Raw genomic sequence first — 25,197 nt, 5'->3', positions numbered from 1 at the left:
GAGTGTAGTTCCTGTACAGTTCGCTGAGTGCCACCTTGGTCTTTGCTTGTGTCGGTATGTACGCAACTGTGATAATACCAGTGTTGTAAAGTACTTAAGTAAAAATACTTAAAAGTACTATTTTAGTAGTTTTTGGGGGGTATCTGTACTTTACTTTACTATTTATATTTTTGACTACTTTTACTTCACTACAATCCTAAAGAAAATAATGTACTTTTTACTGCACACTTATCAAGAGAACATCCCTGGTCATCCCTACTGTCTCTGATCTGGCGGACTCACTATTTTTAATTATTCATACTTTTAATTTTAATTTGGATATTTAAGTATATTTTAGCAACTACTGTACATTTACTTTTGATACTTAAGTATATTTAAAACGCAATACTTTTATACTTTAACTCAAGTAGTATTTTACTGGGTGACTTTCACTTTTACTTGAATCTGTCACACCCTGATCTGTTTCACCTGTCTTGTGCTTTTTATCTTTTGTCTTGCTTTTTATCTGCCAGTTTGTCTTGTCTCGTCAAGCCTACCAGCGTTTTTTCCCGTACACCTGCTTCTCTCTAGCCCTTGTTTTTAAAGTTTTTCCGGTTTTGACCAGTATGCCTGCCCTGACCCTGAGCCTGCCTGCCATTCAGGACCTTTCTGACTCTGCCCTTTCTGCCCCCTGTTTTATTAATAAACATCTGTTCGAACTGTCTGCATCTGGGTCTTATCCTGAGGTCTGATAGTACGAACTGGCCATGACTGACCCAGCAGACTCGGACCAGCTCCGCAATCCTCTCAAGGATCCACCATTGGAAGACACAATGAGTTACTTCAAGGTCTTATGGAAGGATTGAGGATGAGAATCAAAGACTGGTCACCCGATTGCCAGAGGACCTGCTTCCCCATCCCCTCTGGTTCCGCGTCGATTGAGAGTCCTGTGGTTGCCCTTCAGCCCAACATTATGTAGGTATACCAGTAACTGCGGGAGGTATTCTCCAAGACCCGCGCCACCAGTCTTCCTCCTCATTGCCCTTGGGACTGTGCCATCGACCTGTGGGCAGGGTCTGCGCCTCCGTGCAGACGCATCTACCCTCTCTCGGTGACTGAAACCCAGGCAATGGAGGATTACATCCAAGAGGCGATCCAACAAGGTTTCATCTGCATGTCCACTTCTCCTGCGTCGGCTGGTTTCTTATTTGTGGCCAAAAAGGATGGAGGGTTACGCCGATGTATAGATTACAGAGGACTCACCACAAAGTACCGTTACCCTCTCCCGTTGGTACCGGCAGCCGTCGAATAGCTCCACGGGGCCCGGTTATTTACCAAACTGGACCTGCGGAGTGCATACAATCTCGTCCTCATCCAGGAGGGGGATGAATGGAACACTGCATTTAGAACCATGTCTGGCCACTACGAGTACTTGGTGATGACATTTGGCTTGGCCAATGCTCCTTCAGTGTTCCAGGCATTTGTTAACAAGGTGTTCAGGGACGTGCTCGGACACCAGGTGGTCGTGTATATCGATGCCATCCTGGTCTACTCGGCTACCCTGTAGGATCACATCACTCACGTTCGAGCAGTAATGGAACACCTCCTGGCTAACCACCTGTTTGTCAAGGCTGAGAAGTGACAATTTCATCAGAAAGCTGTCTCTTTTTTAGGCTACCAAATCAGCCTGCTGGTAGTGGGGTAGGATGACAAGAATGTAGATGCGATCAGGTTAAGGCTAGTCCCAACTACCATAAAGGGGTCACAATGGTTTTTGGGGTTTGCCAACTTCTACCGTTGTTTCATCAGGAACTTCAGCTCCGTCGCCGCCCCTCTCACCTCTTGTCTCAAGGGTGGTCCCCCTAGGTTGGTGTGAAGACCAGCAGCCAACGAGGCCTTCCGTCTACTCAAGGGATGTTTTACCTCCACCCCAACTCCGCCCCAGATCCAACGATATCCTTTGTGGTAGAGGTGGATGCTTCAGAGGTAGGCGTGGGGGCAGTTCTTCCTCAACGATAGGGTAATCCACAGAAAATGTATCTGTGTGCATATTACTCAAAGAAACTGTCCCCTGCAGAGAGGAATTACGACGTTGGTGATCGAGAGCTTCTGGCGGTGAAGAGGTGTGGTGACACTGGCTGGAGGGTGACAAGGAACCATTTGTCATCTTCACCGACCATCGGAACCTGGAGAACATATGGACAGCGAGGAGGCTGAATCCGCACCAAGCGAGGTGGGCCCTTTTCTTCACAAGGTTTGACTTCACGCTGACCTATTGCCCAAGTTTAAAAAAAGGCCAATGCCATGTCCCATCTCTACGATGATGAGTCCTGTCCAGAATGTACCCTATAATAACCCTATCCTCCCGAGTCGTAGCTCCTGTGGTCTGGGACGTAGATGTGGACATTCGACCGGCTCTGGAGAGGGAACTTACACCCACTAACTGTCCTCCCAAGCGCATCTACATTCCCACAGGGATAAGGGATTGGCTGCTGGCCTGGCACACACAGCTGTCGTCGTTGGACATCCAGGTATTTCTCACACTACCCAATCCTTCTCCGAGAAGTACTGGTGGCCCACATTGGCGCAGGATGTCACTCGCTACATCAAATCCTGTTCCATATGTGCCCAAACCAAATCCCCCCGGAACGCTCTAGCAGGGAAACTTCTTCCCCTTCTCGTGCATCAGCATCCCTGGTCCAATCTAGCCATTGACTTTGTTAATGATCTCCCCTCCTCTGACGGTTTCACCACCATTTTCATGGTTGTGGATAGATAGTCAAAATCCTGTCAGAACTCACGACATCACTCCTCCACTGGGTTGACCCCCTTCCAGTGAGTTCTGGGTTTTCAGCCTGCCCAGACTTCGTGGACCCCGGGCCAGACCAAAGCTCCTGCAGTTGATGAGTGGTTCAGGCGCAGAGAAGAAGTGTGGAGCGATGCTCAAGTGAGACTCCAGCTCGCTGTCCACCGTCAAAAGAAGCAGGCAGACCGCCACCGCAGTGTGACCCTCGTGTACCAACCTGGGGATTGTGTCTGGCTCTCTACCAGGAAACTCCCACTCTGCCTGCGCTGCAAAAGCTGAGCACCTGGTTTGGGGAGCCGTTCAAGGTTCTTATAGGTTACAGCTTCCCAGTGACAACCGTATCTCAGCTTATTTTCATGTCTCCCTTTTCAGGCTGGTGGTCCTGATCCCCTAGCTGATGCTGTCCCCCACAACACCCCGACACCCCTCCGCTGTCAGATCTCTATTGGACTCCCGACAACAGGGGGGTTGGCTCCAGTACCTGGTAGACTGGGAACAGATTTGTCCAGAGGAGCGGTGTTGGGTTCCGGTGGATGACATTCTGGATCACAACATCATCCGTGATTGCCGTCCCTCTGGTCCCTCATCATCATGCGGCTGAAGCCACGTATTGGGGGGGGGGGGGGGGGGGGGGGTACTGTCACGTCAACTTCCGTTCCCCCCTGCTGGCGTTCGAAGTCGCCGGTATACTAATGACCGGTCCTGGGATCCATAATTACGCACAACTGGGATCCATCATTACGCACACCTGGGATCAATCATTACACGCACCTGCACATCATCATGAGGCATGAATGAGTCAGTTGGTATGAGTACTCATCAGTTGGTATGAGTACTCTGGTGGGCCATACAGAGAATTTTCCTTCTCCCCTTACTCGCACCCCTCTCCATGCCATCCTGCTGTGGGGCAACCAGTCGAAATCTCTCCAGGTTCTCATTGAAGCTGTGGCCGATGAGAGTTTCATGGACACTACCCTGGTGTCAGAGCTGGGCATCCCCACTCATCCCCTTTCCATTCCCATGGAAGTTAGGATGCTGGATGTGCGCTCTGTAGACAGAGTCACCCACATTACTACTACTATCAACCTGCAAGTGTCAGGGAACCACAGTGAGTCTATGCAGTTCATGCTCATCAAGTCTCCTCAGGTTCCCATGGTATTGGGGTTTTCTTGCCTCCAGCAACACAATCCCCTTATCAACTGGACTGCTGGTGCTATCATGGGCTGGAAGCCGTTCTGCCACGGCCATTGCATAATGTCGGCGCAGCCTGCCCCAGGACGTCTTCCTGTGGGCTCGGAAGAAGCTTCGGACCTCTCTGCCGTACCAGGACCTCCGGGAGTTTTTCAGCAAGGCCTGGGCAACTTCACTTCCTCCACATCAACCCTATGACTGTGGGATTGACCTTCTCCCAGGGAACTACACCACCCCGGGGACAGCTGTATTCACTGTTGAGTCCAGAGACCCAGGCTATGGAGATGTACATCGAGGACTCGCTGGCTTCAGGGTGTATCCGTCCTTCTGCCTCCCCACCGGCACAGGGTTCTTCCTTGTGTAGAAGAGGGACAAAACCCTGAACCCGTGCATTGACTACCAGGTCCTCAATGACATCATGGTTAAGAACCATTTGAGCCACTCCAGGGGACCACCATTTTCTCTAAGTTGGACCTGCAGAAAGCCTACCATCTGGTGCGGATACGGGAAGGCGAAGAGTGGTAGACAGCCTTCAACACTGCTAGCGGACACTATGAATACCTAGTGATGGCATTCGGTCAGACCACTCCTGCTGTGTTCCAGGTCCTGGTTTTTGTCCCGGTTCTGGAAGGTGTTCTGCACACTCATTGGGTTGTCGGCCAGCCTGTTCTCCGGGTTTCAACCCCAGTTTAACGGCCAGTTGGAGCGAGCTAATCACGACCTGGAGACGACTCTTCGTTGCCTCGTCTCTGCCAACCCCACCACCTGGAGCCAGCAACTTGTGTGGGTAGAATGCCACGCAACACCATCCCCTGCTCAGCCACTGGTCTCTCGCCTTTTGAGTGTTCGATGGGTTTTCAGCCACTGGTCTTCTCTGAGCAAGAGGAAGAGGTCAACATACCCTCGGCCCAGATGTTCATCCGCCACTGTCGCCGTACCTAGAAGAGAGCCCGGTCTGCTCTTCTTCAGACCACCTCCAGGTATCAACTACAAGCGGACCACCACCGAACCCCGGCTCCTCGTTATCATCTCAGGCAGAGGGTATGGCTGTCCACTCGGTATCTGTCCCTCCGGGTGGAATCCCGCAAACTTTCATTTTATCGTCCCTTTCCCCATCTCTAAGATCTTTAGACCCTCTGCCGTTCGTCTTCTGTTGCCCCGCACCCTCCGTGTACATCCCCATTTCCATGTATCAAGGATTAAACCTCTGTCTCACAGCCCTCTGTCTCCTCTTTCCAGGTGGTGTCCACTCCCCACTACTCTTACTAGAAGCCGCCGTTCAATACAGACAATGGGAAAGACGTCTGGTTGAATAAACAAAGACACAACATTCCCTGATGTCGCTCTGCGATTGAAGCTCATTTATTTTCCAGCGATTGGACATAAACCATCATGATACTAGGAAGAGGAGGCTGTGTAGCCGGTCTTTTTAGCCTAGCTTGGAGTCCCCCTTTCGTCCTCTTCTTGTCGGTTGTAGGAAATGATTGCACGAACATTCTGAGCAAACAAAGTCATAATTAACGCAAACATAGCAATAAAAAATAAAAACGTTGAGCAGAAACCAAAAAGACACACACCCTTCTCAGCACCACCATCTTAGACTGTGAAAGGGTGTGTGTGTGTGTGTGTATAATTTGTTTCACCTGCATTTTTATCTGCTGATCTCCTAAATAAAGCAAGGTGCAGTGTGGGAATGATATCCAGAGCAACACAATAGCATGATATCATTCACAATAGGATAATACCACTCAAAAACAAACAAAACTTTACCTACTTTACCTTCTATGACTGTATTTCAGTGTTTGTTTTGTTTGATATAGGTAACATCTAATTATGGTCCCCTGGAAAACACTTACCAACATTTTGTTTCCAACCCTGTCACAATAACTCCTCCCTGGATCTTTCAGTCGTTGTCATGTCAAAGTGACAGCTATTATACTCTAACTATAGAATTAGAATAATCATTATATTTCCATGATTCCAACAGTTCACCAAGTGTTTTGATCTAAATCGCAAGTCAAATTGCAAACAATATGTGACCCGTTTCAGGAAACTAGGCGTATGTCGCTGGTCACTACTTCACAGAAGAGCCGTTTGAAAGTAAACTTTTTTTTAATCAAAAGGCATTTTTTGTGTGGCAGAAATGCCTTCTCAAACATGTGAACTTTCATGTGCCTTAATAACAAACTTGTATGTCATCTGTAAATACGAATACAATTGTTTAATTACAAGCCTAGTTGGTTTAGCCACAGAAAATGATTAGCCATGATTAGCTGAGATAATGAGTGGGCTGGACATGCCGAGAGATGAGTTCGGATTGTTCGGACATATAGCACGCTTCTGTCTATTTGAGCTGGTTAGTATGTGTAGCAAATCCTGTCTAACGTAGCTTTTTTATATATATATATATTGCTTAGTAGAACTGCATAAGTGTTGCTCTCCACTTTCTGGAGGACCAGAAATCAGTTTTGAAATAAGTGGAATTAGAGTATGATAGCTAAGGAGATGGTGAAAACACCTGTCTCCAGATTACATCTTCAAACTAAGGTCAACCATGGCGTTCGACAGGAGATGTGTCCATCCATGATGTAGATAGTCTAGCTAGCTACATTTTCAGATATGACACATTTCTAATTTTTGACATAAAGTATTTTCATTTCAAGTTAAAGTGTACTGTTAGCTAGCTAACTAACGTTTGCTAGCTGCCTCGCTATCTAACGTTACGCTATGATCTCATTATTCATATCTCAGAGCCATTTGCTTGACTAGATATAGCCTAATGTTAGCTAGCTAACATTGAACCTGGTTGGTTAGCTATCTGCAGATTCATGCAGGATAGTAAAATCAGGAGTTGGGATTATGGTTCATTGTTTACCTAGCTAGCTAGCTAGCTATATGTCTTAACAAAATACTCTAGTCTGAGAGTGGCAGAGTGCAGAATAACCAATGAATATATGAATGCTCAACACCGGTTGAATATGGCCGGTGTCAATGCTCTGAATTTACAAACTGACAATCTAACAGCACAGTTGCAGTCACCAATGCTCTGGATAACATAACAGCCTAACCAGCTCTGCTAGGGCGAGTAATGTTCAGTGAGCTGTTCTCTCATTTGAATTTGAAAGTAGCTAGCTAGGTAGCTTGGGTGCTTGACTGCTGTTAGTACAGAACATTCGGATCAACCGTTAAAGAGATGGGTTGGGATAAAGCTTGGGTGTAGACAAAGAAAGGCTCGCCAGTAGTAGTACCAAAACATTCAAAGCAAAATGACTTTCCCACTGTTCCTTAACTGTAGTGTATAATATGCCATTTTGTAGCTATGAGTCTCTACTTTTATCCAATGTAAAAAACACAATTTCCAATTTTGCTACATAAGACCGATTTGAACCGGTCAGTCACATATTTGGTTTTAAATTAGGCTTATATTGTTTGCCCCATATTGTGCAGCCCTACGCGGCAGTGTGGAAATGACCTCAATTGATTGCAGGAAATATTTTTGGTTAAAGTTTTATTGAACAGTATAAAACAATCAAAATAGAGAACGCCCCATTGAAATCACTTGTTGTATGTATTGCCACCCCAGGGTCATGCACTACTCATAAAGCAAGTGTAAAACCTTTATTATTCAGCCAATTTGTAAGTGTCTTTAGTTCCAGTTATTCATCACATCTTTCATAATATTACATTACAGTTATTAAAAAGTATACAGAATGATCTCAATTGAACCCAAAACAAATCAGCAAAGAGCTGGAATGATAGCTAAAAAGAACAGCAGATCGACTGCTTCAAATAAGGATGTGTTGGGCAGCTTAAAGAAAATGCTATCGCTATAAGTACAAAAGAGTTTTAGAGGTTGCTCTTTTTCATTTAGGTTCAAATTGTTACAAAGTCATTTTCCTGTCTAATGCTTAGTATATGTGCAGTATACACAAACAAGGGTCCTTTAAGTTAAAGCTAAACTAAGTCCTTAAACACCTCAGTGGTGACTCTCACATTCTGTGGCTCTTTTGGGACAGTTAAAATGCATTGTTTTTTAATGGACTTTTATTGTGTTTTGATGCACATATGATGCAATATAACCAGACCTGGGGATTTGACAATCCTCACTTAATGATGATGGCATTTTAATGATAGCTTAATGACACTCACCCCCCGCCCATGTACTCACTAGGGCAACACCAAAACATTACAAACGAATGCCTCTACTCACAGACATTAGACTTACTTTGGGATCAATGCCACAGAGATGGATAAGGTAAAATGCTTAAGATGCTAGTTTGAGAGTTTGCTATAATTTTGTATCTGGGTATTTTGTTAATATTGTGTTGTGCTTTTGATATTATCTGGTCAATATGTGGTACTATATTTCTAAATTCCACTTAAATGAATTTAAACTTGACAAATCAAAGAAAGACCAACTGGTGAATGTCTCTTCTTATGATGTTAAAAATCAATTCAACGTTTATTGGTTGCGTACACAGTTTTGCAGATGTTATCGTAGGTGCAGCGAAATGCTTATGATTCTAGCTCCAACAATGCAGCAATGTCTAGCAATACAATAACAATACACACATAATGCAAAAGTTTAAAAAAGGATAAGAAATTAAGACATATCAGAACGAGGTTCATAACAAGGTTATGTGATTGGTCAATTTCTGGAGCCCTGTGAGAAATGTCCTAAAAGCTGATTGGAAGAAAACAATACATGGTAAAGGTGGCATACACATTTACAAGATAAAAGCTAACATAGCAATGATTTGAAAGATCAACTATGTAGAATGTATCATATCAAATTATAAAAAAGAGGTCAACACACAAGTTCTTACTTTGTCTTCAGCGGAAATTAACCAAATTGTGACCAAATTAACATAAAGGAAGCTATTTCTGTCTAACATAACGGAAGTTATCTCCAGGGATATGATTGCATGTTCTCACTTGTTTCCCCCATCCAGTTATATTCCTCTGTCCCCTGACAACTCTCTGCAGAGCTTCAGGGCTTTTTCACAGTGTGGCTACAGTACAGTGTTAACATGTGTTGTTGGCCTTCCTGCCTCAGGGCTACACAACCTGAAGGTAGCTCTGCTATACACTATGCTCTTAAGCTTATCACCTACACAGAGTGCACAAGGACCATTTGAAGAGGCAGGACACTTAGAACACCAGTTTTCCTCTAGTTTGCCTACTTCAATCAACCACTAGTCAGTCTGGTTGCTTCATTCCAATTCCATCTTCAGGCCGGAGTCAATTGTAAATCCTAAACCAACAACAGGTAATAATCTTCCCCACCTCAGATTTAGAGCAATAGATTTAGGACCAGAGGGGCTCTCAGAGAGTCACATCAAATTCATGTGGGGTAAAGTAATTCTGCATTTGCTGAGGCTAAACTATGGTAATGTCTCAGAGGAAAACAGGGGCCAATGGCCAGGAGGGAGAATGGGGCAGTTTAATTAGAGAGAAGTGAAAATAAGTAAATAATTAATTAATATTGTTGCCTCTGATAGTTCCACCTCCAACCTTCATGTCCACAGGGGAAAGACAACAGAAATGCCTGTGGTCAAGCTGCTGCTGTACAATGTATAGGAGTGTGTGTGTGTGTGTGTGTGTGTGTGTGTGTGTGTGTGTGTGTGTGTGTGTGTGTGTGTGTGTGTGTGTGTGTGTGTGTGTGTGTGTGTGTGTGTGTGTGTGTGTGTGTGTGTGGACTAAAAACAAACAAAATATAAATATAAAAATGTGTATAGTATGTGTAAACCTGAGTCAGTTAGACAGGGAATTTTTACTGGGATTAAATGTGTGTATATGTACACGTGTATATGTATATATGTGTATATGTGTATATGTGTATGTGCATATGTGTATATGTGTATGTGCATATGTGTATATATATATATATATATGTATTATTAAAATATATATATATATTTCACCTTTATTTAACCAGGTAGGCAACTGCGACCTGGCCAAGATAAAGCAAAACAGTTCGACACATTCAACAAGTTGTGTGTATATATATATATCCCATTTATTGCCTTATATACACATATATACATATATATCCTATTTGGGTGTATGTATGTATGCATGTAAACTCAGCAAAAAAAAGAAATATCCCTTTTTCAGTTGCCTGTCTTTCAAAGATAATTTGTAAAAATCTAAATACACAGTAATCTTTGGAGGGAGTTGAAAGTCTGTGTTGCCCAGCAACAGCCCCAAAACATCACTGCTCTAGAGGAGATCTGCATGGAGGAATGGGCCAAAATACCAGCAACAGTGTGTGAAAAAAGACTTACAGAAAACGTTTGACCTCTGTCATTGCCAACAAAGGGTATATAACAAAGTATTGAGATAAACTTTTGTTATTGACCAAATACTTATTTTCCACCATAATTTGCAAATAAATTCATAAAAAATCCTACAATGTGATTTTCTGGATTTTCTTTCTCATTTTGTCTGTCATAGTTGAAGTGTACCTATGATGAAAATTACAGGCCTCTCTCATATTTTTAAGTGGGAGAACTTGCACAATTGGTGGCTGACTAAATACTTGTTTGCCCCACTGTAACTTCACATATCTTCATTGTAAAGGGTTTAAACACTGTTTCCTATGCTTGTTCAATTAACCATCAACAATTAATGAACATGTGGAATGGTCATTAAGACACTAACAGCTTACAGACTGTAGGCAATTATGGTCACAGTTATGAAAACACAAAAGAAGCCTTTCAACTGACTCTGAAAAACACCAAAAGAAAGATGCCCAGGGTCCCTGCTCATCAGCATGAACGTGTCTTAGGCACGCTGCAAAGAGGCATGTGGACTGCAGATGTGGCCAGGGCTATAAATTGCAATGTCCGTACTGTGAGACGCCTAAGACAGTGCTACAGGGAGACAGGATGGACAGCTGATCGTCCTCGCAGTGGCAGACCACGTGTAACAACACCTGCACAGGATCGGTTTATCCGAACATCACACCTGCGGGACAGGTACAGGATGTCAACAACAACTGCCCGAGTTACACCAAGAAAGCACAACCCTTCCATCAGTGCTCAGAGTGTCCACAATAGGCTGTGAGAGGCTGGACTGAGGGCTGAGGGCTGTTGTAAGGCAGGTCCTCACCAGGCATCACCGGCAACAACGTCGCCTATGGCACAGACCCACCGTCGCTGGACCAGACAGGACTTGCAAACAGTGCTCTTTACTGATGAGTCTGGGTTTTGTCTCACCAGGGGTGATGGTCGGATTCGCGTCTATCGTCGAAGGAATGAGCGTTACACCGAGGCCTGTACTCTGGAGCGGGATCAATTTGGAGGTGGAGGGTCTGTCATGGTTTGGGGTGGTGTGTCACAGCATCATCGGACTGAGCTTGTTGTCATTGCAGGCAATCTCAACGCTGTGCGTTACATGGAAGACATTCTTCTCCCTGATGTGGTTCCCTTCCTGCAGGCTCATCCTGGCATGACAATGCCATCAGCCATACTGCTCGTTCTGTGCTTGATTTCCTGCAAGACAGGAATGTCAGGGGTTCTACCATGGCCAGCGAAGAGCCCAGATCTCAATCCCATTGAGCATGTCTGGGACCTGTTGGATCGGAGTGTGAGGGCTAGGGCCATTCCCCCCAGAAATGTCCAGGATCTTGCAGGTGCCTTGGTGGAAGAGTGGGGTAACATCTCACAGTAAGAACTGGCAAATCTGGAGCGGTCCATGAGGAGGAGATGCACTGCAGTACTTAATGCAGCTGGTGGCCACACCAGATACTGACTGTTACTTTTGATTTTGACCGCCCCCTTTGTTCAGGGACACATTATTCCATTTATGTTAGTCACATGTCTGTGGAACTTGTTCAGTTTATGTCTCAGTTGTTGAATCTTATGTTCATACAAATATTTACACATGTTTAGTTGCTGAAAATAAACGCAGTTGACAGTGAGAGGACGTTTATTTTTTTGCTGAGTTTGTATGGATATTTTTCCCCAAAAAATATATGGGGGATTGGAAATGCTGCAGACAATTACATTGATGAAAGCAACATTCTATCTGCAATATTAAAACTTGTCCACCCCTTAAAAAAATTTTTAAAAATGTAAAAAGATTTTCAAAACAAATCCAATTTAGATGAACTCCAATATCTATTGGGTGAAATACCACAGTGTGCTATCACAGCAGAAAGATTTGTGACCTGTTGCCACAAGAAAAGAAAAAACACCATTGTAAATACAACCCATATTTATTTTGTACTTTAACAATATTGCATATCGTTACAACACTGTATATAGACATAATATGACATTTAAAATGTCTTTATTATTTTGGAAGTGTGAAGTTTACTGTTTTGTTTATTATCTATTTCATATGTAAACATATGTTTCCCATTCCAATAAAGCCCCTTAAATTGAAATTGAATTGAGAGAAAGTGAGAGAGAATAAAGGGGAATATAAAGAGCTGGAGTAGGGGGCAAACACATTGAGAGAAGACATTGAGTTTGTTGCTCCCCTCCTTTGCATGGTAATGAGGTGAAGTTGTTCTAGCAGCAGTCAGCAGCACCTCAGAGTAAAATGAGGGTCAGTACACAGCCACTTGAGGGGAACAAATTCACAGCAGGGCGTTAGAGAAGCAGAAGGGGGCCTCAGCACTGTCTGACACAGAGCAGAGTAGAGTATCCCCAGCCCTCCCCAGGCAGAGTGGATGAGAGGGGGATGAGAGGGTGGCAGAGTGGTGCGGCACTCATGCCAAGGCTGAGAATAGTGGTGACCTTCTGGAGGCTTCTCTTTCTCCCTCTCATTAAATGCATAACAAGACACCCGCATGTGTGAAGAAATTCCGATTTTCTATGCCTGTTGTGCTTTGTGAAACTGTCCAGAGCTGATCCACTTCCAAGATGTGGCTGAGCAGCATTACCTGGTGAACAGCGTATGTCTGCCTATTTCTGTCTGTCCCCCAGGGACAGACAGTCCAAAACAGCTGCTGCTCAAACCCCCTCTGGACACATCTCTAATACATACACAGCATGTGTGCCTTCTGTTACAGTAAACATCTTATTGAGATTAATTGAAAATTCACTGATATGCTCAATGTAATTTATTACCTTCTTTACCTTTGAAGCTTACATGCTAAGGGGCTTTTGTACTAATGGTGAGGTGATATCTTATAAATTAACATCAGTAAAAACAGGTGCCACATGGAGCTGTGGCAGTAGTTATCTTTACATTCATGTGCTGCATGTCAACATGTACGCTATTTTCTGCTGTATGCGTAGATGATCACAACCATGATTAATACCTAAACTGCTGCATGTATAACTCATGAGAGAGTGACTTGGGAAATGGAATGGAAATGAGATGGGAGCACAGCTGTAGAAAAGTTGATAGCTTGCATAGGCCTAGTTGTTGGGTGATAATGTGACAATACAAACATGGCAGCGGCCAGTGTCATTTCACTAACTTGCTTGTAGTCCTCAGATTCTTGACTGCATTGTTATTGAACTCAAACAGTGAGTCACCGGAGAAATCAAGCAGCATTTCCATAATGTGTTTGACTGAGCTCCACACCGCTATCCCAGGTAAAGTATACACAGTGTGGTATTTGCTTGTCTATTAATCCCTATAAGCATCGTATGGTGGCTGTGGAAGAGAAGCCAATTTGAAGCTTGAATGCACATTCAATGCTCATTGGTTTAACACTGGAAAGGAACTAAGAAAGGAACGCTAGACACTGTGAACCAGGGATTGCCCTTAGGAAATATTATGTCCAGTGAAGTCCAGTGCAACCCCACATCCACTCTAGTGCATTGATGAGTCATAGACAAATGTGCACACCCACACACACGTACATTCATATCCATTGACAGGTTTCTAATGGCCATGACCTGTCACAGCAGCAGATACTGTAGATTTGAAGTTGTATTAGGTTGAGAAGGACTGGGAATGTCAGTGGAGTTCATGAATACTTTACACCTAAATCAAAACATTATCTTCGCGCTCCTAGGCAAAGCGCTGAAAATTACATATGGGATGAATTATCCAAAACACAACACTGTGTGCACCTACTTTCAATTTGCTTCACAACTCCAACCATGTGAATGCTGTTTGGTCATTTGGGGTGAGGAAAATGATATTTGGTGTTCACGTATCCAACTATCCTCTGCATTAGATTTAGATATAAACCGTGGATAGAATAGTGTGAATCTGTGAACATATGCTATCCCATTTGAAAACTAATCCACTTATATCTGTAGGAGGCATTAATAAATCAAAGAGAAAGCTTTTAAAGCTTTAACCCCCATGCATTATGCAACTCAAACACATGCAAATGCACTGCTGTGACACTCCATTGTAAGCATTGTTTCATTAAAAAGGCAATTAGGCATAATGAAGCTCACAACCCACTTAAAAATGAGGGTGTCCGACTGAATTTATATGGTCTCGCAATCACCTTGATGCAAGTAATAAACCATTCGCTTGGTGTGGGGTCCAGTTATCACTCAAAAGTAAATACTAATTTAAAGGCCCAATGCAGCCATTTTATCTCAGTATCAAAACATTTCTGGGTAGCAATGAAGTACCTTACTGTGATTATTTTAAATTAAAATGGTCAAAAAGAAACAAAAATAGATTCTTAGCAAGAGCAATTTCTCAAGCAACAATTTTACAAGGATTGTCTGGGAGTGGTCTGAGTGGGGAGGGGAAAACTGAAAACTACCTGTTATTGGCAGAGGTTTGGAACTCTTTCTTTTTGGTCTATTAACTAGGCAGGCTAAAACTCCATCCCACCAAAACCGTCTGACATTTATTTTCAAACAGCTCTTACACTAAAATGGCATTATCATAATTTTTTACAATTTCACAGTATTATTCCAACCTCATCATGCTCCCGAGTGGCGCAGCGGTCTAAGGCACTGCATCTCAGTTCTAAGAGGTGTCACTGTTGTCCCTGGTTTGAATCCAGGCTGCATCACATCTAGCTGTGATTGGGAGTCCCATAAGGCGGCACACAATTGGCCCAGGTTTGGCCTGGGGAGACCGTCATTGTAAATAAGAATTTGTTCTTAAATGACTTGCCTAGTTAAATAAAATAAAAAAATTGAGGAAAATCATGTTTCTGACTGCACTGGGCTTTTGAAACTACAAATTGTCAACATGTTCTGCGGCTTATCATCCCAATCCTTGGCTGTAGTTAGTAGAGAAAGAAGTGAGAGTAGCTCGGATGAGAGAGCCACACCAGGGGAAGAGATGAGACACATTGTGATGGCCATGAGTGACATTGCATGGAGGACGTGTACCTCCCAGATAGCAATGGCAGCCATTTGTTCATTAAAGCATCAAACATTCGTCCCATAGCAGCTGCCTATTTAAATAAATATGCAAATTACTACATTTCTATTCAAAGGCTTCTTTTGACTTCAACAAGGTTTCTAAATAACCCAAGGGACACAATTCTTTCCATGTGAATAGACCCACCTGTCAGTGACTTGAAATTAACATGTAAAAATTGTTTGAAGTTCCCACTTGTTCGGTGCTACTATCTTTCTCTCAGATATGGTGGTGAGGAGGAAGAGAGAGAAGAGAGGGAACATCATCTTCACTTTAAAGGTTAATGCAATTATGCGATCAGTCCCCCCTCTCCCCAAAAGCACAGCAGTCAACTAATATAGAGCGTGGGGCTTTTATGCACACAGACGTTTTAATGGCCTGTAGCAGTCATCATTTGGTAAACAGAGCTGGAAAATTCATCCAAACCGAACAACATAAATAACATGGCAACTGAATCAAATGGATGAGGAAATTGCTACAGCTTGGCAAAAGACAAGACGCTTCAGATAAAAATGCCTAAACCAATTATTGCCTCACTTGCATATAAATATTCAGGTGGCCCAGCAGCCTTTCTGGTTTTGTTTTGTTTTTCTACCCAGTCATCAGTTCAGTTCATGGAAAAGCTCTTGGAATAAATGTAAAAATATATCCCTTTCAAACACAGGAACAGTCTGAATGGGTAGAAATATTCGGTGTATTTGGTTCACAGCCAAGCTGTTAAGAGTGAAAGGTTGCTGGTTCGAATACCTGAGCTGACTAGGTGAAAAATCTGAGCAAGACACTTAACCCTAATTACTCCTGGAAGTTGCCTTGGATAAGAGTGTCTGCTAAATTACTAAAATGTAAATGTAAACTGACAGTACAAAACATTAAGAACACCTTCCTAATACTCAGTTGCACCCCCTTAATTTTTGCCCTCAGAACAGACTAAATTTGTCGGGGCATGGACTCTACGAGGTGTCGAAAGCATTCCACAGGGATGCTGGCCCATGTTGACCCCAATACTTCCCACAGCTTCCCAGAGTGTCAAGTGTGTTGGATGTCTTTTGGGTGGTGGACCGTTCTTGATACACACGGGAAACTGTTGAAAAATACAGCAGCATTGCCATTCTTGACACACTCAAACCGGTGCACCTGGCACCTGTTACCATACCCCCTTCAAAGGTAATTAAATATTTTGTCTTGCCCATTCACCCTCTGTATGGCACAAATACACAATCAATGTCTGGGGCGACAGATAGCCTAGTAGTTAGAGCGTTGGACTTGTAACCAGAAGGTCTGCAAGATCGAATCTGTTGTTCTGCCCCTGAACAAGGCAGGTAATCCACTGTTCCTAGGCTGTCATTGAAAATAAGAGTTTGTCCTTAACTGACTTGCCTAGAGGTAAAAAAATGTCTGAAGGCTGAAAAAATATTCTTTAACCTGTCTCCTCCCCTTCATTTACACTGATTGAAGTGGATTTAAAAAGTGACATCGATAAGGGATTATAGCTTTCAAGTGGATTCACCTGGTCAGTCTATGTCATGGAAAAAGCAGGTGTTCCTTATGTTTCGTACACTCAGTGTAAATGTAGGTGTGCTCTGCACACAACCTTTGCCCTCAGAACACAGCCAAGCCATGGATATCAAAGCTCAACTACAACTCTCAGTACAGGGATGGATTACATGCCAGTGTAATGTAAAGCAGCCCAGGAACACCTGCTGTACATATCTAAGCAAACACAATTTGCTTGGTGGGTCTTGGCAGATATGTCTCAATTTCCCTCCCTACACATGCTCCCTCTGTGTGAGAAACCGCTGCTTTCACTATCAGGGGTAAACTGAGAAACAGCATGTTTCAAAAGACAGTGCTTTGATTTACTTTGCCTTTCCCAGCAGGCAATGTGACAATACAGCACAGCGATAATAATACAAGGATTTCTCTAATAAAAAATCAACCTGCTGCTGATATGCCAAATGATGAATAATGAACTACTGAATCAAAGCAAAAAAAGAAAATGACAAGTATTGAATACCACTACAGTCTATTGATTCATGAATATTTAATTACTTGCTGTGGCTATTCAAGTACAAATAGATGGCTGTAACATTAGGCCTAGGCCCTATTTTTTAAAATCTGCATTACAGTATATGGACTAAATAAAGGTTTATATTCAAATTATTTATACACTTTTTTATCTGCTCAAAACTTGTATTATTGTATTTATTTTATGGAAGACAGCATCCCACAGGACAAAAATTGGTTGAATCAACGTCATTTCCATGTCATAAAAAAAAATCTATGTGATGATGTTGAATCAACGTAGAAAACTGATTCGCAAAAAGTCATCAACGTAAGTGAATTTAGTGATTTTTTTCACCCAACTTTCAACCTGAATCCAATGACAAGGTTGTTGTTGATTTCACGATGAATTCACATTGGTTGACAACTCAACCAAATGTAAATCAAAACTAGACGTTGGAATGACGTCTATGACCAGTGGGATGGCTGTAAGGAGTCGTAAAGTGTCTTCTCCCATCACTTGCTCATCTTACAGGTGCTGGGATGCAGCAACCGGTGGTAATGGTGAAAGTGCAGACATCCAACATCTGTACAGGCATCTGTTAGCCTCATCTGTGTCCTGCCACCGTGTTACCCAGACCCTTAGTAGGACAAAGGTACTTCAACAGTAATGACGCGTCCCCAACGTGCAGCCAGCCAGCCAGCCAGGGCAGGCAGGTCAGGAGGCTGAGGCTAGATAGAAAGGGAGCCAGGGAAGACCATAGTCATGTGGTGAGGATTTAACTACAGTAGACCAGGAGACCAGGATCATGGACAGCGACTCACTGCTGTGATTTAGATTCTGGCCAGCCTACATTACTAACACAAATCAACTGAGTAAAGAAACTATTCTCTATTATCATGGAAACAATCATATCTTCATTATGCATTATGCAACTACGAAGAAAAGGCAGAGAAGAAGCTGCATGCTCTTAATGGCATTTTAATACTTATTGAATCAATTCTCCTCTTCTCTGGTTTCTGAGATGAGTATTTTGATGATAGAATGCTAGTCACGTGAGGCCTTTGCTAGCTGCAGGTGTTGACACTGGAGTCGTTACTATCGATAATGATATGAGACATTAAAGACAGGTTGGTGTGTAACGATAAGCCACATGCTGGTTGGCATGCTGAGTGCTAGACATCTGAAGTGATTACTAAAGATGATGACACAGGCCCCCCAGTGACAGACTGAAGTGAGAGTGATGATAGAGTCTAGAGAGGGGAGTGAATTTGCCTCACACTAACACGGCAGCCATGTCTTGTTCACGTGATACGATACCGGTAGGGAGAGCCTCTGCTGTCTGTAGCAGTGACAAGCGTTAAGAACAGAATCATGCAGGCAATATTATACGCAGTATTATCACTGTGTTTATATCAATTTCTGTGGGATTTGTAATATATATCTTAGATACTGTTATTGTTTACCTGGCTTTACAGTTTCAGCTTCCAATAACTCAGTTCCTATTAATCCTAGACCTCATTGTCAAGTCATTATCTGAAAACAAACAAAGCAACTTTTAAATGCTTTATCTATTCAATCTCCCTAACTCTCTCCTTAGTTGTGCTCTACCTGACACAAATACACACGCATGCAGATACACACCATATACAGCTGATGTCAGGTTGGAGTCATTAAAACTAGTTTTTCAACCACAAATGTCTAGTTAAAAATACTGGGGGCAGTATTGAGTAGCTTGGCTGAATAAGGTGCCCAGAGGTGCCCAGAGTAAACTGCCTGCTACTCAGTCCCAGTTGTGAATATATGCACATTATTAGTATATTTGGATAGAAAACACTCTGAAGTTTCTAAAACTGTTTGAATGATGTCTATGAGTATAACAGAACTCATATGGCAGGCAAAAACCTGAGAAAAAATCCAATCCAACCAGGAAGTGGGAAATCTGAGGTTGGTCGTTTTTCAACTTATTCCCTGTTGAAGATACAGTGGGATATTGGTCATGTTGCACTTCCTAAGGCTTCCACTAGATGTCAACAGTCTTTAGAACTTAGTTTGATGCTTCTACTGTAAAGTGGGGGAGAGGGGAATGAGTCAGAGGTCTGGCAGATTGCTTTGAGCTTGTGACGCTCGTTCACGTGAGAGACAGCTCTGTTCCATCGCAATTCTACAGACAAAGGACTTCTCCTGTTAGAACATTATTGAAGATTTATGTTAAAAACATCCTAAAGATTGATTCTATACATCGTTTGACATGTTTCTACTGACTGTAACTTTTTGACATTTCGTCTGCTCCTAGTGAACGCGCTTCGTGACTTTGGATTTGTTTACAAAACGCGCTAACAATAGTAGTGATTTGGACATAAATTATGGACATTATCGAACAAAACAAACATTTATTGTGGAACGGGGATTCCTGGGAGTGCATTCAGAGGAAGATCATAAAAGGTAAGTGAATATTTATAATGCTATTTCTGACTAATGTTGACTGCACAATATGGCGGATATCTTTTTGGCTTGTTTGGTCTCTGAGCGCCGTACTCAGATTATAGCATGGTTTGCTTTTTCCGTAAAGCTTTTTTGAAATCTGACACAGTGGTTGCATTAAGGAGAAGTGTATCTAAAGTTCCATGCATAACAGTTGTGTTTTCATCAACATTTATGATGAGTATTTCTGTAAATTGATGTGGCTCTCTGCAAAATCATCGGATGTTTTTGGAACTACTGAACATAACTCGCCAATGTATACTGAGATTTTTTTTATATAAATATGATTTTTATCGAACAAAACATATATGTATTGTGTAACATGAAGTCCTATGAGTGTCATCTGATGAAGATCATCAAAGGTTAGTGATTCATTTTATCTCTATTTCTGATTTTTGTGACTCCTCTCTTTGGCTGGAAAAATGGCTGTGTTTTTCTGTGACTTGGCTCTGACCTAACATAATCGATTGTGGTGCCTTCGCCGTAAAGCCAATTTGAAATAGGACACCGTGGTGGGATTAACAAGAAGTGTATTTTTAAAATGGTGTGAAATACTTCTATGTTTGAGGAATTTTAATTATGGGATTTCTGTTGTTTTGAATTTGGTGCCCTGCACTTTCACTGGCTGTTATCATATCGATCCAGTTAGCGGGATCTCAGCCCTAAGAAGTTTTTAACAAACTATAGTTTTGTATCACAATTCCAGTGGGTCAGAAGTTTACATACACTAAGTTGACAGTGCTTTTAAACAGCTTGGAAAATTCCAGAAAATTATGTCATGGCTTTAGAAGCTTCTGATAGTCTAATTGACTTAATTTGAGTCAATTGGAGGTGTACCTGTGGATGTATTTCAAGGCTCAGCGCCTCTTTGCTTGATATCATGGGTAAATCAAAAGAAATCAGCCAAGACCTCAGAAAAAATTGTAGACCTCCACAATTCTGGTTCATTCTTGGGAGCAATTTCCAAACGCCTGAAGGTACCACGTTCATCTGTACAAACAATAGTATGCAAGTATAAACACCATGGAAACACGCTGCCGTCACACCGCTCAGGAAGGTGCTGCAGGAAACAGGTACACAAGTATCTATATCCACAGTAAAACAAGTCCTATATCGACATAACCTGAAAGGCCGCTCAGCAAGGAAGAAGCCACTGCTCCAAAACCGCCATAAAAAAGCCAGACTACGGTTTGCAACTGAACATGGATCGTACTTTTTGGAGAAATGTCCTCTGGTCTGATGAAACAAAAATAGAACTGTTTGGCCATAATGACCATTGTTATGTTTGAAGGCAAAAGGGGGAGGCTTGCAAGCTGAAGCACATCAGGAGGAATGGGCCAAAATTCACCCAACTTATTGTGGGAAGCTTGTGGAAGGCTACCCGAAACGTTTGACCCAAGTTAAACAATTTAAAGGCAATGCTACCAAATACTAATTGAGTGTATGTACACTTCTGACACACTGTGAATGCAATGAAAGAAATAAAAGCTGAAATAAATATTTCTCTCTACTATTATTCTGACATTTCACATTCTTAAAATAAAGTGGCGATCCTAACTGACCTAAGACAGGGAATTTTTAATAGGATTAAATGTCAGGAATTGTGAAAAACAGTTTAAATGTATTTGGCTAAGGTGTATTTAAACTTCCGACTTCAACTGTATATTATCAACACAGAGGGCCTCTGAGGACTTTGTGCACTCATTAGACCTTCAAATATGGCGCAAGATATTACAGCATCTAAAGAGGAAACATAAAAGGGAATACAGAGAAGCTCCTATTAAGAAGGATTTACTGCCAGTTCCACTGCGTTTTTTCATTGTTCTCCACTAATCAGGGACTGACTTAGACCTGGGACACCAGGTGTGTGCAATGAATTATCAGGTAGAACAGAAAATAAGAGTTGAATACCCATGGTGTAGAGGATGGGGTGTTCTGTGGTCACTCTCTGAGCTGTGACAGTCATGACTTATTCATTCACCTCATACTGATCCAGGATCATCTGCAGAGAGAGGGTACATTACACTCACTCACCAATACTGGGGTATCCAGGGGTGGAGGGGTCTCCCCCAGGATTCAGGGTGACCCCAAATGCTTTGTGCCACAGACTCTGGTCACGGGGGCCGTCACAAGGGTCCATGTAGAGGAGTACACCCCCGAAACCCATCTCTGCCAGGAAGGAAATCTGTGGAGAGAAATATACACAGCAGTCTTATAAAATGGTTCTATTCTACAATAGACAGAGGCAATAATAGAGAGAAACAGATTCAGTCACATACAGAAAACAGATTGACTATTATTCCTCCACACAGACTAACCCATATTCTTAGCTTCTCAATACTGTATATTCCTCCACACAGGCTAACCCATATCCTTAGCATCTCAATACTGTATCGCATTGACACCAAGATAGCTTTGACAGATACAGACAGACATTTCCATGCACATCAATGTGGACTGTGCCCTAGAGATGGAGCTATAGCACTGAAATGCATAGATCACATAACCCGGATGCTGGAGGAGAGTGGCACATTACTGTAAGGGAGCAGGTATGTGGAAATGTATTTTAAACCAGAGGTCATCTGTGACATTTGATGTACAGAAGGAATAACAGTAATACCCAGAATAAATTATTCACTAGGACACGTGCACATACTCATGTGCGTGGACGTATCAGAAATATTTTTGCTATTTTCACAGCAGGAATTATGAGCGCAATAGCTGGCGGTGGGGCATAAGGGCTAGATTTTGATGAATAAATAAATTGTATGTGTGACGAGAGCTTGGCCACTCACTGGCCGATCAACGCGTTTCATGGCTTAATACTGCAAGCCTTTGTCTCAAGCTCTGTAGGTTATTGACGGCCATTGCATTGTCATCAACTCCAATACGGCAGGGGGCACAAAATATTATTGTCCTAGTATATTGTGGATTGATACAATACAGTTTATTAAATAGCATTGGCAACAGCAAGGACAAACAACAACAGTAAAAAAAACGATGTTTGCTCAATATGTTTGGAGTGTTGACAGTCAACATAGTTGAAATTGGATCAATGAGGATAGGCCTATACATGTCTTTACGCATTGCACTTCTCCTCAAATAAAAAATACTAGGTTCCCGTAAATGCAATTGGATATGTGATGTACGTTCTCAATAAGCAGGATATACATTTGAAAACTGAAGTTTACATACACCTTAGCCAAATACATTTAAACTCAGTTTTTCACAATTCCTGACATTTAATCCAAGTAAAAATACCGTCTTAGGTCAGTTAGGATCACCACTTTATTTTAAGAATGTGAAATGTCAGAATAATAGTAGAGAGAAGGATTTATTTCAGCTTTTATTTCTTTCGTCACATTCCCAGTGGGTTAAATTATTTAACTTGGGTCAAATGTTTTGGGTAGCCTTCCACAAGCTTCCCACAATAAGTTGGGTGAATTTTGACAGAGCTGGTGTAACTGAGTCAGATTTGTAGGTCTCCTTGCTCGCACACGCTCTTTCAGTTCTGACAACAAATGTTCTATGGGATTGAGGTCAGGGCTTTGTGATGGCCACTCCAATACCTTGACTTTGTTGTCCTTAAGCCATGTTGCCACAACTTTGGAAGTCTGCTTGGGGTCATTGTCCATTTGGAAGATTCAATTGCAAGCAAGCTTTAACTGATGTCTTGCGATGTTGCTTCAATATATCCACATAACTGTCCTCCCTCATGATGCCAACTATTTTGTGAAGTCCATCAGTCCGTCCTGCAGCAAAGCACCCCCAAAACATCATGCTGCCACACGGTTGGGATGATGTGCTTCAGCTTGCAAGCCTCCCCCTTTTGCCTTCAAACATAACAATGGTCATTATGGCCAAACAGTTCTATTTTTCTTTCATCAAACCAGAGGACATTTCTCCAAAAAGTACGATCCATGTTCAGTTGCAAACCGTAGTCTGGCTTTTTTTTGGGCGGTTTTGGAGCAGTGGCTTCTTCCTTGCTGAGCGGCCTTTCAGGTTATGTCGATATAGGACTCGTTTTACTGTGGCTTATTGATACTTTTGTACCTGTTTCCTCCAGCATCTTCACAAGGTCCTTTCTGTTGTTCTGGGATTGATTTGCACTTTTCGCACCAAAGTACGTTCATCTCTAGGAGACAGAACATGTCTCCTTCCTGAGCGGTATGACGGCTGCGTGGTCCCATGGTGTTTATACTTGCGTACTATTGTTTGTACAGATGAACGTGGTACCTTCAGGCTTTTGGAAATTGCTCCCAAGGATGAACCAGACTTGTGGAGGTCTACAATTTTTCTTTTGATTTTCCCATGATGTCAAGAAAGAGGCACTGAGTTTGAAGGTAGGCCTTGAAATACATCCACAGGTAAACCTCCAATCGACTCAAATTATGTCAATTAGCCTATCAGAAGCTTCTAAAGCCATTACACTATTTTCTGGAGTTTTCCAAGCTGTTTAAGGCACAGTCAACTTAGTGTATGTAAACTCCTGACCCACTGGAATTGTGATGCAGTGAATTATAAGAGAAACAATCTGTCTGTAAACAATTGTTGGAAAAATTACTTGTGTCATGCACAATGTAGACATCCTAACCGACTTGCCAAAACTATAGTTTGTTAACAAGAAATTTGTGGAGTGGTTGAAAAACAAGTTTTAATAACTCCAACCTAAGTGTATGTAAACTTCCGACTTCAACTGTAGTCTAGGCCTACCATTATCCGTTGATATAGCGTTATAGGACTGAATCATTTGAACATGTTTGGTGGATCCAGTCTTTTGTAACTGGACAAGACTTTCTCTTTTGCAATGCGGATGGATAATAGCCGAATGGGGTGTGCACTGCAGGTAAGCCTATGTGAATTGAGAATAATGCAAAAGCATGAAGGCAAAAGCCTCAGAAGTAGAATCATTTAGAACCTTATGGATAGGCTACTTGGCTAATGCTTGGCCAGGATTAGAAAGATACTCGAAGCATTGCTGTTGAACAGCATTGCTCACGCACATCCAAAATAATACATTACATAGATTAAAAGGGGATGTCTGCTCACTGTTTTGCTGCTCCCAAACACTAACTTTTAATAAAGCTTTGGTGATTAAGATTTATTTCAAAGCCGTCTCACGAGCAAAACCCTTTATTGATAGTCTTGACTACTTGGGCAGAACAAAATAAAAGTTTTAATTGAGATGAGGGGAGGCTTGGCTTTTAATGAAATGAAACGAAATGGAAAAAAAACATTCATTTTTTTATGTTTCTAAATACGAGGTTTACGAGCACAAAAAGCACATCTCTCCTGTTCCATGCGCATATGGCACTATGAGTCATGACTGAATAGGATACGCTTCTGTGGTCAAAATCCATGCCATAACCAACCGTGTTACTGCTAACACCAGCTTTGTTTGGTCTTAAATATCCCCACCAGCTCTGCCTGA

General features: G+C 42.4%; 1 protein-coding gene across 1 annotated transcript in view; it reads right to left on the bottom strand.

Annotated features, from left to right (window-relative positions):
* LOC139410190 (inactive N-acetylated-alpha-linked acidic dipeptidase-like protein 2) overlaps positions 1 to 25,197 on the bottom strand; it is a 288,454-nt gene that overhangs the window by 119,290 nt on the left and 143,967 nt on the right. The window contains exon 5 of the mRNA XM_071155649.1: positions 21,801 to 21,951. Within this exon, the coding sequence (XP_071011750.1) occupies positions 21,801 to 21,951 (151 nt within the window). The remainder of the gene's footprint in view (positions 1 to 21,800; positions 21,952 to 25,197) is intronic.

The sequence above is a fragment of the Oncorhynchus clarkii genome, chromosome 5 (genome assembly GCF_045791955.1).
Source record: "Oncorhynchus clarkii lewisi isolate Uvic-CL-2024 chromosome 5, UVic_Ocla_1.0, whole genome shotgun sequence".
In the NCBI taxonomy this organism is placed as follows: Eukaryota; Metazoa; Chordata; class Actinopteri; order Salmoniformes; family Salmonidae; genus Oncorhynchus; species Oncorhynchus clarkii.
This window is presented reverse-complemented; position numbering and strand designations above follow the sequence as displayed.